This window comes from Perna viridis, chromosome 6 (genome assembly GCF_037379345.1).
Source record: "Perna viridis isolate PV_CMFRI_1.1 ecotype Kerala chromosome 6, ASM3737934v1, whole genome shotgun sequence".
Taxonomy (NCBI): Eukaryota; Metazoa; Mollusca; class Bivalvia; order Mytilida; family Mytilidae; genus Perna; species Perna viridis.
In genome coordinates, this window is record NC_142450.1 from 39,517,842 (window position 1) to 39,536,402 (window position 18,561).

At 34.8% G+C, this 18,561-nt stretch overlaps 2 protein-coding genes and 1 long non-coding RNA gene across 4 annotated transcripts in view; 1 reads left to right on the forward strand and 2 right to left on the reverse strand.

Annotated features, from left to right (window-relative positions):
• The first annotated feature begins 4,881 nt into the window (after nucleotides 1-4,881).
• On the forward strand, nucleotides 4,882-6,287 carry LOC148614915 (uncharacterized). The gene is made up of 3 exons (XR_015923795.1): nucleotides 4,882-4,941; nucleotides 5,293-5,321; nucleotides 6,198-6,287. It is a non-coding gene; the product is annotated as an uncharacterized LOC148614915 (long non-coding RNA).
• Nucleotides 5,379-10,982, reverse strand: LOC148614916 (ganglioside GM2 activator-like). The gene is made up of 4 exons (XM_088589429.1): nucleotides 10,823-10,982; nucleotides 9,746-9,947; nucleotides 6,269-6,452; nucleotides 5,379-5,531 (listed from the first exon to the last, which is right to left on the reverse strand). Exons 1-4 carry the CDS (start codon nucleotides 10,899-10,901, stop codon nucleotides 5,412-5,414), a joined length of 585 nt encoding a protein of 194 aa, XP_088445555.1. The 5' UTR covers nucleotides 10,902-10,982; the 3' UTR covers nucleotides 5,379-5,411.
• Nucleotides 10,983-11,130: 148 nt separating this feature from the next.
• The window catches only part of LOC148614917 (E3 ubiquitin-protein ligase Mdm2-like), a 29,862-nt gene continuing 22,431 nt past the window's right edge, over nucleotides 11,131-18,561 (reverse strand). For both annotated transcript variants that reach the window (XM_088589427.1, XM_088589428.1), the window contains exons 12-15: nucleotides 17,129-17,217; nucleotides 16,185-16,383; nucleotides 15,596-15,770; nucleotides 11,131-11,411 (exon numbers count right to left, since the gene is read on the reverse strand). The gene's annotated coding sequence lies outside the window, so the exon portion shown is untranslated. The remainder of the gene's footprint in view (nucleotides 11,412-15,595; nucleotides 15,771-16,184; nucleotides 16,384-17,128; nucleotides 17,218-18,561) is intronic.

Genomic DNA, 18,561 nt, shown 5'->3' on the forward strand with positions numbered 1-18,561 from the left:
TTACCTCACCTATTCCAGGGTATACGTAGATCAATCATAGAAAAGAACTGACTTTACCACACCTATTCCAGGGTATATGTAGATCAGTCATAGAAAAGAACAGACTTTTACCTCACCTATTCCAGGGTATACGTAGATCAATCATAGAAATGAACTGACTTAACCAAACTTATTCCTGGGTATACGTAGATCAGTGTTAGAAAAAAAAAACTTAATTTGCCACGCCTATTCTAGGGTATAAGTAGATCAGTCATAGAAAAGAGCTGACTCTACCACACCTATTCCTGGATATAAGTAGATCAGTCATAGAAAAGAAATGACTTTTACCTCACCTATTCCAGGGTATACGTAGATCAATCATAGAAATGAACTGACTTAACCAAACTTATTCCTGGGTATACGTAGATCAGTGTTAGAAAAAAAAAACTTAATTTGCCACGCCTATTCTAGGGTATAAGTAGATCAGTCATAGAAAAGAGCTGACTCTACCACACCTATTCCTGGATATAAGTAGATCAGTCATAGAAAAGAAATGACTTTACAACTCTTATTTCAGGGTAGGGTATATTTAGATGAAACATATAGAAGAACTGACTTTACCACGCTTATTCCTGGCTGTAAGTAGATCAGTCATAGAAAAGAAATGACTTTACAACTCTTATTTCAGGGTAGGGTATATTTGGATGAAACATATAGAAGAACTGACTTTACCACGCTTATTCCTGGCTATAAGTAGATCAGTTATAGAAAAGAAATGACTTTACAACTCTTATTCCGGGGCAGGTTATATTTAGATAAATTATATAGAAGAACTGACTCTAACACACCTATTCCAGAGTATACTTGATCTGTCATAGAAAAGGACTGACTTTACCACGCTATTCCGGGGTATATTTGGATGAATCATACAGAACTGACTTTACCATTCCTATTCCAGGGTATATAAAGATCAGTCATAGAAAAGAACTGACTTTACCACGCCTATTTCAGGGTATATTTGGATGAATTATACAGAAGAACTGACTTTACCATACCTATTTCTGGGTATACGTAGATCAGTCATAGAAAAGAACTGACTTTACAACTCTTATTCCTGGGTAGGGTATATTTAGATGAAACATATAGAAGAACTGACTTTACTACGCCTATTCTAGGGTAAATGTAGATCAGTCATAGAAAAGAACTGACTTTATTACGCCTATTCTAGGGTAAATGTAGATCAGTCATAGAAAAGAACTGACTTTATTACGCCTATCCCACCGTATATTTAGGTGAATCATATAGAAGAACCGACTTTAACACATTTATTCCGTGGTATACGTAGACCAGTCATAGTGAAATATTGACTTAACACACCGATTCCTGTGTTTTCGTAGATCAGTCATAGAAAAGAAATGATTTCACTATATTTGTCATGGGAATACATAGATAAAAAAACGAACTGACTTTACCACACCTATTTAGGAGTATACGTCAATCAGCCATATAGAAGTACCGACTTCACAGCGCTTATTCCGAGGTATTAGTAGATCAGCCACAAAGAAGAACTGACTTTACTACACTTGTTCAAGGGTGTAAGGAGATCAGACGTAATAACGAACTGACTTAACCACACTTATTTCGGAGAATACGTAGATCAGCCACAGAGAAGAACTGACTTTTGTTTGTCACGTCTACTTATGTGGTTGTTTATGTCTACACATTAAATAAAATGATTCAATGATGACGGTTGCTACGTTAGAGACCCTATAAGGAAATCACAGAAAAATGAATAATCATTGACTCAAAGTTGTAGCTATTGTGTATTGGTGTATTGGTGAATCACGTAAGTAGGCGTGTTCATACTTTTTTCTGTCTTCTTTATCAGTTAGTTTAATAGAAAGAACTATAAAATTAAAGTAGTTTCTAAATGTAAAGAATTTTGTGTACACGGAAAGCAAGAAAACTACGTCAGATATCAACAAAATAATTATTTGATACACAAAAAAGACTTTTTGAATTACATAATCTGGGATCGAAAATCAACAAAGTTTGTCACTCGTAGAAAAAGCATAATCTTTATTTTTTTTTTCTCACCATAATAAAAAGAGAAAAACAAGTATAGGCTTTAGCTAAAATTAATTCAAATAACTGATTACTATTTTATTGTAAAACAAAAAAAAGCGAAATAAAACAGAATAAAACAATGAACATATTCAAGTGTACACCCCGCCAAGAAATGAACATGAACATATCCATAATAAAAGTCAAGTACTACAGCTTGATCGTGAATGGAGCATGTTAACGATCGTGAACCATTAATTAGAAGCTTTTCGGTTCATTTTTGTAACTTTTTCAACAATTACAGCAAAACTGAAACAAACAAAGCATAGGTGTCTGTAAAAATTATTACCATTTACAAAGGATATGTAGTAATGTTTCATTGATTTTAATAAATAGTTTGTCAGAAAATGTCAAAGGCAACACCTCGCCTTATCCATTTCATCATGGAAGTGAACACATTTTATTAAGATTCTTCAATTTTCTTAAATATTTTCGGTATGTTGACGTCCGTTTCTCTCGCTGGACAATGTGACGGGGTTTTAGTATACGTATACTATCTCAGTCATAGAAAAGAACAGACTTTTACCTCACCTATTCCAGGGTATACGTAGATCAATCATAGAATAGAACTGACTTTACCGCACTCTATTCCAGGGTATATGTAGATCAGTCATAGAAAAGAACAGACTTTTATCTCACCTATTCCAGGGTATACGTAGACCAATCATAGAAAAGAACTGACTTTACCACGCCTATTCCAGGGTATATGCAGATCAGTCATAGAAATGAACTGACTTAACCGAACTTATTCCTGTGAATGCGTAGATCAGTGTTAGAAAAAAAAACTTAATTTACCACGCCTATTCTAGGGTATAAGTAGATCAGTCATAGAAAAGAACTGACTTTATTACGCCTATCCCACCGTATATTTAGGTGAATCATATAGAAGAACTGACTTTAACACATTTATTCCGGGGTATACGTAGACCAGTCATAGTGAAATAATGACTTAACACACCGATTCCAGTGTTTTCGTAGATCAGTCATAGAAAAGAAATGATTTCACTATATTTGTCATGTGAATACATAGATAAAAAAAAACGAACTGACTTTACCACACCTATTTAGGAGTATACGTCAATCAGCCATATAGAAGAACCGACTTCACAGCGCTTATTCCGAGGTATTAGTAGATCAGCCACAAAGAAGAACTGACTTTACTACACTTGTTCAAGGGTATAAGTAGATCAGACGTAATAACGAACTGACTTAACCACACTTATTTCGGAGTATACGTAGATCAGCCACAGAGAAGAACTGACTTTACCACGCCTATTCCTGGGTATACGTTTACTCTTAACCTGAACTGATAATCGGAGAATATATTTTATTATTCATTTACCCATATATCATTTGTCGAGTTCGATGGACAGGTTCGTTTCGTTTTGCAGGATTTATTATCCAATTTGCTCCTCATTTTAGGCAGATTGTCTGCGTTCTTTTTCTGTTGAAACAGTATGTATGTTCACCCACGGCAGTTCATATCGATTAATTCCATTGGAGAATAATAATAGGAATGTTTTCCCCAGAAAACAAAGAAACTTCGGGTTCAGTTTATAAAAAAAATCAAAACCTAAAATAAGAAATTATTTACAATCGAATTTCTTTCACAACATCAATTTCTTGGTTCCCGGTCTGTTACACCGATAACAAAACTCACACAGACCCAATATGCCCCACAAAAGAACACTGCAAATAATGACAACACAACTCTGGAACACATTCCTGACATGACAGGTCCATGATGTCTCAAAATATTTGGTGATGATCCTATGTATGATACTGCATGACTACATGTCCAGAAAGATGACGAGGAAGTAAAACAATTTCATTGCTTTAAGCAGAGATAAAATTAGTTCTTTTATAAGTTATTCTCCTTGGGTAGTTTTGGATTGGATACATTTGTATACATAAAGAATAAAGGGAGTGACAATGCGTGGCTAGGGTTATCAAAGCACCAAGGGTACATACAGCTTTATATCAGTTTCATTTTTCAGGCGAATCTTTAGTTCATTGACACTTTTTAGACTTTAAAGACACTATCCAATTGTTATATATCATTATTTTTCTTGTAAGGAATAATGCTATATCAATGATCCTGTTTGATGCATGTACCTTGTTGTAAGAATCAGAGTTCAGGTATACTATACGTTTGGATAAACAAAAACAAAATTCGTTTGTCACGTCTACCTATGCGTATATTTAGGTCTACTGTACGTTTGGATGAACAAAAGCAAAATTCGTTTGTCACGTCTACTTATGTGTATGTTTAGGTCTGCTGTACGTTTGGATGAACAAAAAACAAAATTCGTTTGTCACGTCTACTTATGTGTATGTTTAGGTCTGCTGTACGTTTGGATGAACAAAAAACAAAATTCGTTTGTCACGTCTACTTATGTGTATGTTTAGGTCTGCTGTACGTTTGGATAAACAAAAACAAAATTCGTTTGTCACGTCTACTTATGTGCTTGTTTAGGTCTACTGTGCGTTTGGATAAACAAAAACAAAATTGAGAACGTCTGCTTATGTGTATATTATTAACTTCATTTCCATTTTTGTTAAAGTTTTTAAGTTGTGCAAATTGTTTCCCCCCTTTTTGCTATTTTTTGTCTTCTTTTCGTTATATTTTTTTTTTTATCTTTTTGGTCACGGATTTAGTAGATTAGTTGCATCGTTTATTTTTTGGATAGACAATTCCTTCTGCTATCAACCAATTAAATTGATTGTAACTATTTTTCTTATCGCGCATGGTTTTCTTGTCCTTGTTTTTCCGTATTTCTACGTGGAGTGGCATGATAGAAGATCAATAAACAAGTTATGTGGATGGGTTTTCTTGATGTATGTATTATCTTCCTCGTTCCACTGTCGGACGGAAAGTGTGCTTGTCGTGTTTTTCTCCGTACCTCTTATTCAAGAAATAATTCAGTATATTTGTATTTCACTTGATACCCAGTAATCTATGTACAAGTGTGTAAAGACTAAGAATATCAATATCTAAGTAATATATTCATTAAATTGAATTAAAGTAAAACAATGGTCATATTGTTAGTATTTGCGTTTCATTTCATTTGTGTCGAATTTAAGTCCATATGCCCTAGGCGCCCAAGGGCCGTAAGGTTTATCCCGTAGCGTGGCATACCGCGGATTGTCAGTGGGGCCTAATGTAAATATGTATGTATTTAATTTCAGTTTGGTATATTCACTGAAAGACAAGAACAGTAAGGCTATTAAAAAAATCTGATTAAAACCGGGCAAATAGCAAATAAAAAGCTCAATCCCTTTACATCGTATGTATTTCAGAAAAGTGATTAACCGAATATGCATCCAAATCCACTACACGGATGAGCAAATGTTATTTCTACATGGTAGCAGCCAACTTGTTCCCCTGTAGCCTTGTCTGTCAGTGTAACGTCAACTTTATAGTCACCCTAAAAAACGGATAAATATTAAATAACATATATATATATATTTGTTATTGACATAACGGTTCTAACCAATCGCCAAAAAAATTACATTTATGACAAAAAAAATGAAAATAGAAAAATATGGATAGTTACATCCAACATCTTCAGATGAATTCAAGCAAATAATCACTATTCTAAGTTTTCTGGGAAAGTGGACGAAATGCCAGCTTCTATACATGTACGTGGATAGATCTCCTGTGAAGTGGGTATATTCACACTCAGTGCTTAACACAACCCCTTTATACAAATTAGTACAGTACATCGGAAACAGCTTCGCGGGTGCTCATGTCCTGTGATTTTTTTCACATCCTGTATAGCAGAGCCTATAAATTGCGGAATTATACGTATAGAATCCACGTAAGCGGTTATAGGTCTGTGGAGGTACTAACTGATGATAACCAATCAACGAGGCAAACTACTTTTAAAACATGACAGGAACAATGATAAGTTCTTACTAATATGAAAATGATGTAGCTAGTTGTTTCGAAATTATGTTAATACAACTATAACACGTGGAGAATCTGATCTTTTCCGGAACATTACATGAACAAAAAAAGGTATATCAAACCTAATACACAAAGCTTTTTATGTGATCTTGCAATAAAGCTTGCCATTTCTGACTCATTTCAGATAATAATGAAAAGTCAAGCCATGAATCTTTCCATTTCTGAATCATGTCGGAAAGTAAAAGATATACATACCGAAGACAACCAAGCCATGAAGCTAGCCATTTCTGGGATGTGCCAGCTTGATGCCTGGAGGGTGTAGGGTCCTGCAGCAAACGGGCATGTGCATCCTATGTTTTGTTTGGCCATCTGTGGGGGACAGTTCTCCTGCCCGTTTTTAGCGAAGTTATCTCTCAACAGAGTACAGAGGTCGTAGGTACTAGAAATTAAAACAGATAAAACTAATCGTTTTTTTCTTATACTAATACTGTATTTTTTCTATTTGGTAGGAAGTCTTTATCAGTGACCTTTTATTCAGTAATGCAATTTTAAGCGGCCATGATGTATAAAGGACCTGTGCCATTTTCCCAAGAATTCTCACCACTAGTAGGGCCAATATAAAAAAAAATAATGAAATAGCCCAAATTTTCATATGGATCTATAGAAAAAAAAATAGTTACGAAAAATGCAAATTTGTAAAAAAAAAAAAAAAAAAAGATAGTTGAAAAATAAAAAAAATAGTAACAAAAACCTTTGAAAATGCATTTTCGACATATTTGCTCGAAATTGGACTCTTTAACCCGGGAGTTTTCAAAGAAGCACCTTTAGAACTAAAACAGCGTAAGGTTTTAAGCGTTTTCCTTGGTGTTTTCAACAAAAAAAGTAACATATTCACCCAAAACCACATTATCAACCATCTTACACTATCAGAAGATGTATTCTTCTTTCATGCTAGAAACGACTCAGGAAAAGCCTTTCTTTTTGATTTATGGGAGAGATGCTCGCTTACCAATTGATGTTACTTTATCAGAGCCAACGGTTACTTACAATGATTCTATTGACTACAAAGCAGAGGTTTTACAAAGATTTCAGGAAACTTTTACCTTGGCAAATGATAATATACAGGTTGCACAACAAAAACAGAAAACTTATGCTGATAGGAATGCCAAAGATCCTGATAACCAAATTGTTGAAAAAGTTTGGTTTTATACCCCTGTTACAAGACAGTCTCACAAACTTACACATCCATGGAGCGGGCCACATAAAATTATTTCTCAGACATCTCCAGTGAACTTGAAGATAGAAAGTTGTGATAACAGGAAAAAAAACAGCAGATGATTCATGTTAACAGAATGAAGCTGTTCATTGACCCTGATGATAGACCAGACTACCCAAATTTGTTTCATGCAGAGATTGATAACACACAGTGGCAAAATGGCAGTAACGAAAATTATTATGATAGAGAAGAGGAATAAGAGGGAAATAGACATACAGTTACTGAAAGAGTAATCAAGGGAACAAAGGTTATAGCGGTAATCAAAAGAATGTGATCCAGGGACAAAGACCAGACATGGAAAATAGACATACACAACAAAGAACATAAAGTAACTAAAATCATACTTACAAAATAACAAATGCGAATGAGCAACTCAGACTCCACTAAAAACTGGGAGCATGGACCAGGTGCACCGGTAGGGTAAGCGTCCCCTGCTTTTCTAGAAACATTGCCGAGTTGCTCATAAAAAGTCAAGTCCGGGGTAGACAAACGAGGAAAGGAAAAATATGACCCGTTGAATAAATCAGTTTTCATGGAGCAGATGGATACACCATAACGATCCACGAGTTCATGATGACGACCATAAAGCTTCTGTAGTGATGACTTCATCTTGTAGCAACATAACCCTGTTCCAGAAGCGTATTTGTTGGAGTTCTAGCGCGATACAAAAAGTCTGCGTAGTCTCGGCAAGCTCTGGCATAACGTATGACTTGTGATATGAACACTCCATACGCATGTGCTGACGGGATGTTGCCACAGATGAAAGGAAAGTTGACAATTCTGAGTGAAATGTCACCACGTTTGTCGTAAAGTTTGGTCAATAGTTTTCCTTTACCATCGATTTCTAAGTGTAGGTCAAGATATGAGGCCGACTTCACAGTGTCTGTAGTATCCTTTATCTCAAGTTCTTTGGGGGTAGATTCGATTATCAAATCCCCGAAATTAGGATTGTTTAAAGATAATACGTCATCTATAAAGCAGAAACTGAAATTAAAGGATCTAGCCAAAAGATATTCTTTTTTTTGGATCAGATCGGCTATAAAGTCAGCCTCATAAGAGTTAAGGAATAGGTCAGCAATTAAAGGAGCACAATTTGTTCCCATTGGAATGCCGACCGTTTGTTGAAAAACACTTCCACCACACTGGAAATATGTTGTCGATTAAAAATTCCAGCATTTTGTAAACAACTTTCTCTGTATATTTGGAAGATGATTTTGAATTATTTCTTACAAAGTATGAGGAATATCTACCAAGAACTATATATTTGTATCTAGGTGTACCATCTTCTTTGGAAAAAACAACGATGTATAATGTTTTTTAGTTGGGATTTTAACTGAGTATGGGGAATAGAAGTATACAGTGTTGAAAAATCATAGATTTAATGCTATTATATTCTGAGAATAGTCTTGAACTGATCGTCTCCAAAAGATCTTTCGAATTTTTCAGGATCCGTATTGAATTAATACCACTACGGGAGTAACAAGTGTTGTGGTAGGACTGCAGACCCTCTTTGACAGTTGTGAGTATAGAAGTTAAAAGTTTTGAAAGAGGTTTGGTGGTTCATTTTGCAGATCCAGCTATGAAACCTTGTTTGTATGGATTCTTGTGGAGTTTACGAATCCAGTACATAGACGGTAAATCACAATCATCGTCCTTGGTAGAGAGACCAAAAGAGGATAGCACAGATTTATGGTTTTCCACAATCTCTTCTTTGGAGAGTGTGGTAGCAGTACAGGTCTTATGACTGCTATTATGTTCTACGTCTATCTCTGATAATAAACATTGGATGTAAAACGTTTTGCAGGCAAAAACAATGTTGTTTTGGCCTTTGTCTGCTGGTATGACAACATACTTGTCATGTATAGTAGACAATGTTTTTGCTACATCGGGGTCTTTGAAAACTGATGTAGCCTTGGCACTCATTGACCTACTTAAAACTTTCATTCGTTTCAAAATTAAAGACTTCACGGCCTTTAACCACTCTGACAAAGAATCAATGTCTTCTTGTTCTCGTTTTATCCATTTTCTTGCATAGTCTTGATAAATTGTGAACAAGGAATAATGATGGCAGATTAGAACCATTAGAAGTGCTTTGTGAAGAGCCTAATATTATTGTTTAAAAGTACTTCTCCATACAAGAATTATAAAAATATGTAAAAGGTATGGTCCATATGGGTCACAGATGCGTCAGTATAAATTCAAATACATGTAGCTTTACGGTTGTTTTCTAGATGTACTGAATAAATATTAGACAAAAAATACTAAATGGGGAAAATGATGCGACATCAATTGCCTGATTCTTACAGAGTAGTACTTTACGCGTGAATACATGTACTTTAAATCACGGGAAAATGCTCTAACCAAAGACTCGAGAGTTTATGGTCAGGAGCTCATGGCATAAACCTTGTAATAATTCAGTCCACCTGGTGTTTTTGTTGTCCGAAGCCTTGACTCACCAACTTCCGTAATTAGCTACACATGGTATAGGTGCCCATATAAATCCCAGTGTCTTTTTGTGAATATTGACCTTCAGTGAGTAACTTCCTGTCAAGTTTTTGCCCAATATACCAGAACCACTGACAGTTAGGTCACCTGGGATATTGACAGGATATGGACTAAGGGACACAGTGTTAACATGCATCATCCTTTGATTGGCATCTGAAAAAAAATAACAGTATAAGAATTTAGTTTTTACTGACTTATTTGCATTTATGCCAGTTTTTTCGGCATACTGGCAAAAAAAAAAAACATTTACATAATAATTTGAATAGTTCAGTTTGATACGACCACAGAGGACTAACCAAGCATTTGGATTTTGATTACCTGTTTGACACAGTGAAAGACTCTAACCTACAGAGATGACCACATATTGCATTGCTCCTAATTTCTAAAGGTTCAAGTCACAAGCTAAAAAAAAACAGAACCATAAACGGTTCCAATTACAACCCCAAAATTGGGTCCCCGCGCCTCCGTTTCGTGCTGTGACACTTTTATTAAAGTAATAATTTTACGGCCATCAGAAAAATGTTAGTTTATAGTCTAATTTTAATGTTGCCGAAACACGTGTACAGCGGGTCAAAATTAGCAATATCATATGATTGGTACATTTTTACTTTCAGTATAAACGGTTTAAGCCACAACCCCAAAATCAACCCAAGACTTCTTTTGTGGTATCGTGCATAGAGATCTTATTTTCAAATAATTATTCTGACACTGACATTATAAAACCGATTTTTTCAGATCGTAAGTATGAATCTGAAAGAAATTTTTATAATAGAGTTCTTCACCGAAAAAAAATTTTGTGTACACTATATTGAAAAGTGACATGATGTGACATAAAACTACATAAATTACTGACGTCATGGCGTCTTGTCAATGGCAATATTTAAGACTTTATTGTCTCTTAATGGACAAGCATATGTTTGTTTTCTATCAATATTAAGAGGGACTAAGCGTCAAGGTTTTTGGTCAATGCCTGTATATGATACCAAAAAGATGCCTTTTCTTCAATAAAGAAAGAAATAAGTACTTACTACAGTCGTTGTAAACAACGTGAGTGTTTCCAAAGCAGCCGGAAATCGACAAAAATAGAAAACACACAATTTTCTCCATGTTACTTACTCGACTTTAAATCGTAAGTAAACCTGTACAGCGAGAATGGTGCCATATGAAGATTAGATATACAAGGTCCAGGCACGCATACTATTGGAAGATAACAAGAAAGGTCTCTGCAAATCTGGCCTACAATATTTTGGACAGAAAATGGCTGTACATATTACGGAAGAATAATATGGGCTCACGAATATTTTAATTCGAAAATTGGACTTTAAAAACTCGGTTTTGAGATTAAAAAAATAACGAATTTTTAAAAACTTGACATTTTGCATCTTTTCTAATCTCAATTTTCGATTTTTTTTTAAACTTTGAGGAATAGCATCAGAGAGAAAGAAAACTAATCTATGCACATTTAACACATTTTAACAAAAAAAAAAAAAAAAATCAAAGACAGTCAAAGAATCCAGAACATTGTCTCGTTCTAGATAAGAATAAGTTAACTGTATAGCATCCAAGAACTTTGTCCAAGGTCATGTCACGAAGCTTCAATTCCACTTTGTAATCTCCCTGTGAAAATAATACAATATTTCTTTTCCTTTTTTTTTTTAGAATGGCTACGATATAAAGGTACAATTTTTCTTATATTGAATACTGAATTTTGTTCTAAACATGAGACAAGGTGATCTCTTTTGATGATTATTCTGACCTTTACTTCGAAACTCCTTGAAAAGTACGTAAGCTTATCGCAACGATCAAAATCTTCATAGAATATAGTTTTGACATTTCAACATAGAATGGGTATTTGTTCTTTAATTACACCCCGTCCCACTGTCAAGCGAGAGAAAAGAACGTGACCGATAGTACAATTCAAGTATTGCAGCCTGATCGTGAATATTAATCGATGGGTCACACGGAAGATCAATCATATTTTACTAATATTGTTTTTTTTTAAAGTTATGTTATTAAAAAAAGGAAAATGTCTGTCAAAATGATATTATATACCATTAATTTCCCAATAATAGCCGAAACCGCACAGTTTTTACATATTCGCTAGGTGGTACCCCTGCTAAAACATGAAAACGATGTAAACAAATCACGTATCTTTTAAAAATGCAAGCGAAATGGGCATTTATGGTAAACAGGACGTTACATATCCATTCTCTTGACTGTCATTTCAGTTTTGAAGTTTCAAATGTCCGTTTATTAAATCCAATTTTCATTAAATAACAGTTTTATGATCGTGAAGGAGAAGGCGAAGAAAATTGATCGTGAATGTGATCGTGAAAAAATTTTAAAACATTTTCTCAGTATCAAAAAATACACGTTTTACTTATCGACAAAACCTGATCACATTTAGTAAATGGATATAAAATGAATGTAGAATTCTTACTGATTTAAGTTTTTGAATATTTGATTTTGTATGTTTTAACATCTTTCTGTTTTCCTTTTTTTCACTACGTGTTTATCTCAAACTTGGACTGGTTGTGTTGGACACTCCCTTTGCAATGGGAGCTCCAAAAATCAGTTCCCACGTCTCCATGATTTCGATTTTTGTTGTTTATTAATTTAAAAAATCAACCGATGGCCACCTTGGTATTGCGACCATTTGTCAAATATTCTGATCAAAGGTCTTTTTTTCTATTTTATTATTTTTTTGTCTTCATACGACGGCCATGTTGGATTCTTACAATGACCACGCACAATGGCAAATATTGCCCGATTTATGTGCCAAATGTGGTTTCATTCTATTCAATCGTATCTGAGATCCTTCCCGAAGAAGGTACAATTATAGTAGTAATAATAATCCAAGTACTTGTGTACTGAATGAACTTTTTTCGATCGTTTGAATTTCACGCCTCGAATAATCGTCAAATTGGAAAAATATGGGATAAAAAGAAAGCACGGTGATCGAATTCAAATGCATCTATGCACAAGCTTGTTGTTGTAAATGATGAATATTGAACTCTTTGTTTATTTTTCTTTTAATTCACCCAATCTGATTATGGACATTTAATAAATACAACGAAAACCGTTTACTTTATATTCAGGTTTAATAATAGTGTAATGGAAATAACTATATGAATGAACACAAAACTCACCATTCCTGCATCATTGAACTACAAAGTACTAGTTGGCCTATCTCGGTTTCTAAATATTCAAGTCTAAATTCAATTTGAAGATCTCAAGGTCGAAACTCTCCGTCAAATCATTCAAACTTAAGCCACAATCATTGAAATAAAGTATGTCCTTAGATACACGTCCGTCTGAACAAGTTACATTTTTCAGTTGATATGCTATGTAGCTTAAGTCACATAGGCATCTATGTGTCATGTAAAAGCGCTTAGTTTCTGGGTACCTAGTTCCAGAGACACGTCCATTAACATAAACGCCGAAGTCTTAGAATTAAATTTCAACAATTATGTATGGTGCAGGAAACACTAGCCATCCACTTTTAAGGCCCCGAAGCACCTACAGCTCTATCATTATAACACATGACCAAATAGCAAAATAGAATGATAATTATAAGAAGCAATATCACCAGATCACAGCCTGACACAATTCCAGAGAAATGCATTAATGAAATCCCAATGCCATTTACAAGCCAAGTTTCATTTTTACTTGTCAGCTCCGGGCTTCCGACGCCACAGGGCGGTAACCATAATAGAAATATAAGATACAGTGGGTGATATATCAGAATGGTTTCAGGGGTTATATGCTACCTTTTTGTAAAAAATCAGCGGCAAATAGGAATGTAGTACCTGTCGGGAATCTTTTTCTTTATATACGTTTCTTGATTGGAACCACTGCCCCTTTTCATGGATCCACCAGGGCCTTCATGACATATCTGAAGACAGCTCTTTCAATCAGCATTCCTCTTTACATTTCATTTTTATGAACGACGGCTAATTGTAATCTCGCAGGGTTTCATTTCTAGCTAAACAGCAGATGGGTTTTTAAAGCATTTGTATACAACTTGAATATATCGACGTATTGAATATAATAGAGTGAACGATCGGTGAAGTGAAGAAAGAGTAATCAAGAGAACTAATGTCTAGCGCTAATTAAAATAATGTAATCCATGGACAAAGTCCAGATATGGAAAACAGATATACACAACAAAGAATATAAAGTAAATAAAATAATATATACAAAGTAACAAAAGCAAATGAGCAACCCGGACTCCACTAAAAACTGGGAGTATGGATCAGGTGCACCGGCAAGGTAAGCGTCCTCTGCTTTTCTAGAAACGCCCACCGAGTTGCTCAAAAAAGTCAAGTCCGGGGTAGACGAAAGAGAAAAGGAAAACTATGACACGATGAACAAATCAGTTTTCAGTGCGCCGATGGACACACCGTAACGATCCATGATGGCGACCATAAAACTGTTGTGATGACTTCAATCTTGTAGCAACATAACCCTGTTCCAGACGCCTACTTGTTAGAATTATAGCGCAATACAAGTCAGCGTAGTTTCAGGAAACTCTTGCATAACGTATGCGTTGTGATAATTATGAACACTCCATACGCAGGTGCTGACGGGATGTTGCCACAGATGAAAGGAAAGATGACAATTCTGAATAAGAAGTCATCACGTTTGTCGTAAAGTTTGGTAAATATTTTTCCCTTACCATCAATCTCTAAGTGTAGGTCAAGATATGAGGCTGACTTCGCAGTGTCTGTAGTATCCTTTATTTCAAGTTTTTCGGCGTATCAAATCCCCGAAATTAGGATTGTTTAAAGATAATACGTCATCTATATAGCGGAAATTGAGATTAAAGGATCTAGCTAAACGATATTCTTTCCACAAAAGCAAATGTTTCTTTTGTAGGCACACTAAATCTAGTAAACAGTTCATGATTAAAACATTGTTAGCAGCCTCTATAATCATTGCAGGTATAATTCAGTCATTTTTACACAGATTATCAAAATAAATACCACTACCACTCTCCCAAAAAATGATATTAGATACAATATTTCAAATGTTATTCTTCGATAAGAAATAACACTGTTATTATTTAATTGCCTACAAAATTCAGAGAAATTGTAGAAATCTTAATGAAGTATATTCATGCATATTGCAACGTTTTGTCATTTCAAACTGTTAATCAAAATCAATGAAACATTACTACATATCCTTTAAAAATAGTACTAATTTTTACAGACGTCTTTGCTTGCAGCTTTGCTGTACTTGTTGAAAAAGTAACAAAAATGAACTAAAAAACTCCTAATAAGTGGTCCCCGATCCTCAACTGTAATAACACCCCCCCCATTTATAATCAAGTTATAGTACTTGTACTGTGATTAATTATCGATATGTTCACGTTCATTTCTCTCGCTTGACAGTGTGACGGGGGGATCTAACTGAGATAAAAGTTTAAAGTTGACTTTTAGAGCTTCTTCTAAAAATGTCCTTCTATTACTCGTAGAATATTAATTTCGTTATTGATATATAATAGTTAAAAACGGTACGAGTATCCTTTATACATTTTTTCCCAGCAACTCGGCGGGTGTTTCTAGAAAAAAAACAGAGGACGCTTACATTACCGGTGCACCTGGTCCATGCTCCCAGTTTTTAGTGGAGTCCGAGTTGCTCATTTGCTTTTGTTACTTTGTATGTATGATTTTAGTTACTTTATGTTCTTTGTTATATATGTCTGTTTTCCATGTCTGGTTTTTGTCCTTAGGTTACATTCTTTTGATTACCACTATGACCTTGGTTACAGTATTGGTAAAATATCAGCTTTTACTTACTAGAAGAAATGAATGTAGATCGGGTATATGAAACTTGATCGGGGGAAGATGGTATGTTCCCGTTTTAATAGGACAAGTGCATCCCATGTTCATCATCGTGAATGGTTCCGGGCAGAGTGTTGTGCCGTAATACACAAATGCGTTTTTCAAACGACCACAAATATCATCGTATGAACTAGAAAATACGAAGGGAAGCTGTATAACTTATGAAAGAAATGTTTGTATTCTGAAAGTATCAGACATATATTTAGACAAAAAATAAACTTGAAATATGGTTATGAAATACTTGTAGCTTTATACATTTATCGAATTAAGCACTGAAGTCCACTGCATTGATTAACAATGCAACAGAGCGACGGCAGTGGTTCGAGTTTCAGCACCGGATTGCATTTAATCGAATTACAGCACCGGAGTGCATTTAATTGAATTACAGCACCGGAGTGCAGTGGATCGATTTACAGAGAATCGGAGACGCAGCAGTGGTTTGAGTTTCAGCACCGTAGTGTAGTTGATAGAATTACAGCACGAGAGTACAGTGGATACAATTACAGCACCGGAGTGCAGTGTATTTAATATATGACCAACTTACCAGCTTCCGTAGCTTGCTATACATGGGGCTTTCAACCAAAAAAAGAACATTTTCTTCCTCACAACTAGAGAAACTTGTAGATCGCCTGTTACAACCGTCTTCAGTATAACTTGTCCACTAACTGTCAGGTTTCCAGGGGAAACGATAGGGGATGGGCTAACTGACAGATCTTTGATTTGCACTAATCCAGTAGAATCATCTGTTGAGAAAAAAAACTTAATAACTATTTTCGAAACTTTGGAATATAGAGCGGGACGGAAATTTGGTATTTTGGTATCAACCTGAAACGTAGTTGAGGGCTTGTATCAAGGCGATTTGGAAAATGTCATGTTATATCATATTCATGGTTTTAAATTTGAAATGCATGGTAATCAACAGTTAAAAAAACATAAATATGAACATCAGCAAAACAAGGAAGAAAAATAATGTTGGTTAAACTGGTTGTAAGGGGAGATAATCAAGTAAATGTGAAAATGAGTTCTCTGTATCATCATTAAAACTTTTTCACTTGCAGAGTTACTAGATATAACTATAAGTATTAATTGTCTCATTTCCAACAGAAGCATCTAAGACAATTTGGATTTGAGACATTTGTATTTATGTCATTCTTATCACATGTCTCATCCATGGTAAACTCAAACAGTAGAATTATGCACATGCTTATTCAATAACCGGAACCAAGAAAAAAAAACGGTTATCAGCCACGGCCTGATAACCAGTTATTGGTCCGGACTAACAACTTCTTTAAAAACCGATATTATCATATATGCATAAATGCGGTCTTTATATTCACATTATGGGATATTTTAGACGGACATGGAGATTAATAGTACAGGTATTACAACTTTTATACCAAAACGAGAAAACTGATCTATGTATACGTTCTGGTATTTGCAATGTTTGCTGGAAAGACACATTGCTAGACAAACAAACTGTGAACTTACCACATTCTTTGTAGCTAAATGAATGCGTCGAAAAGACGGATAACAGACAGAATAACAAGACTGTCAATGTCACCATATCTAAAATGTCACTGTGGAAAAATATGAAGAAAAAACCATAAACAATAGAAACACAGGGTGCTAGAGGAAATGCGTGTATGAAACGCGCTTGATAGAATTGGCTTTTGTTTCTTATGTAAACAAATTCATGTATATAAAACACGAAACCCGTACAATGATTGAAGACAAAACTGGGGCGAATCAGATAATAGCGCAAAAAAGTCTAATGAGGACTCAAATGATGAGTTTGAAGCTTTAGTATGTTCCGGCATTTATATCGATTACATAACACTTAGGAGTCTGAATCTTGATGTAAGTTGATTGTAATTCCTTTTAAGTGGAGCATGGAGTAATTAAATGAAAAGAAAGTTAATTAAGTTCAAGTATCCCTAACAGAATTTCAATTGTCACTTTGAAAAAAAAATACATAGCTTTCTACATAAACGCCAGCTAACGCAAAAAAGACGTCAAAATATATTGTTTGTAGACTCGATGCTATCTTACTGTTATGTACCAACATACGAAGAATGTAAATAATGAAATACGAATGAAACATTGGAATTTTGAATATAAATATTACCTGTTAGTTCACCATACAAAATCCTTCATAGTTTATTACATTTATTACCACACATAATATTTCTTACATTTTATATGGAAGAAAAGCTGTTGCCTAAATACCACACCAGGATTAAACCAAATGTCTCTTATGTGTATTATAATTATATTCCAGAAGTTATCCGATATTATACACATTAAATGTGACGACCATTCCATTCTCTTCCAAAGATGGTGAAAGACTTAAAATTCATGAGAATAAAATGTTTCACAGGGCGCAACTTGATACGATCGTCGTAGTTGAACCCTGAACAGCTGAGGCAATTTCACATCATTCAAGCTTGATGCAGTTTTGAGTTTTGATTGTTACAAAAATGGACACATGAAAGAATTTGGCCAGAGTTGTTGTGGCCCCTTTTTTCGTGGTCCCTCATTCCTAAATAGTTCCAGTAACAACGTCAAAAATCAATCAAACCTTCCTTTGCGGTCATGACACCTTGTGAGACACTTCCAAAGAGATCCATTCCGATTTACACATATTATCATCCAGATATTAGGGAGTGATGCTTGTCCGTTTTGATCCCTTATTTCTAAATAAATCAAGTCACGACAAAAAAAAAAGCTTCGCGGAGTGCAACATGATAAGACCGAAGTAGTTAAACTAAACCCAGTTCAGTTGGGGGAAGTGTGGACACAATATTGGTTTTTGACACACTTAAGAATATGGACTTACAATTCATTATGGACACAGCGACTGGTTTGGACACAATATATCTGAAAACTTGAAATTCAAAATCAGACCAAAAATGAAAAAGTTA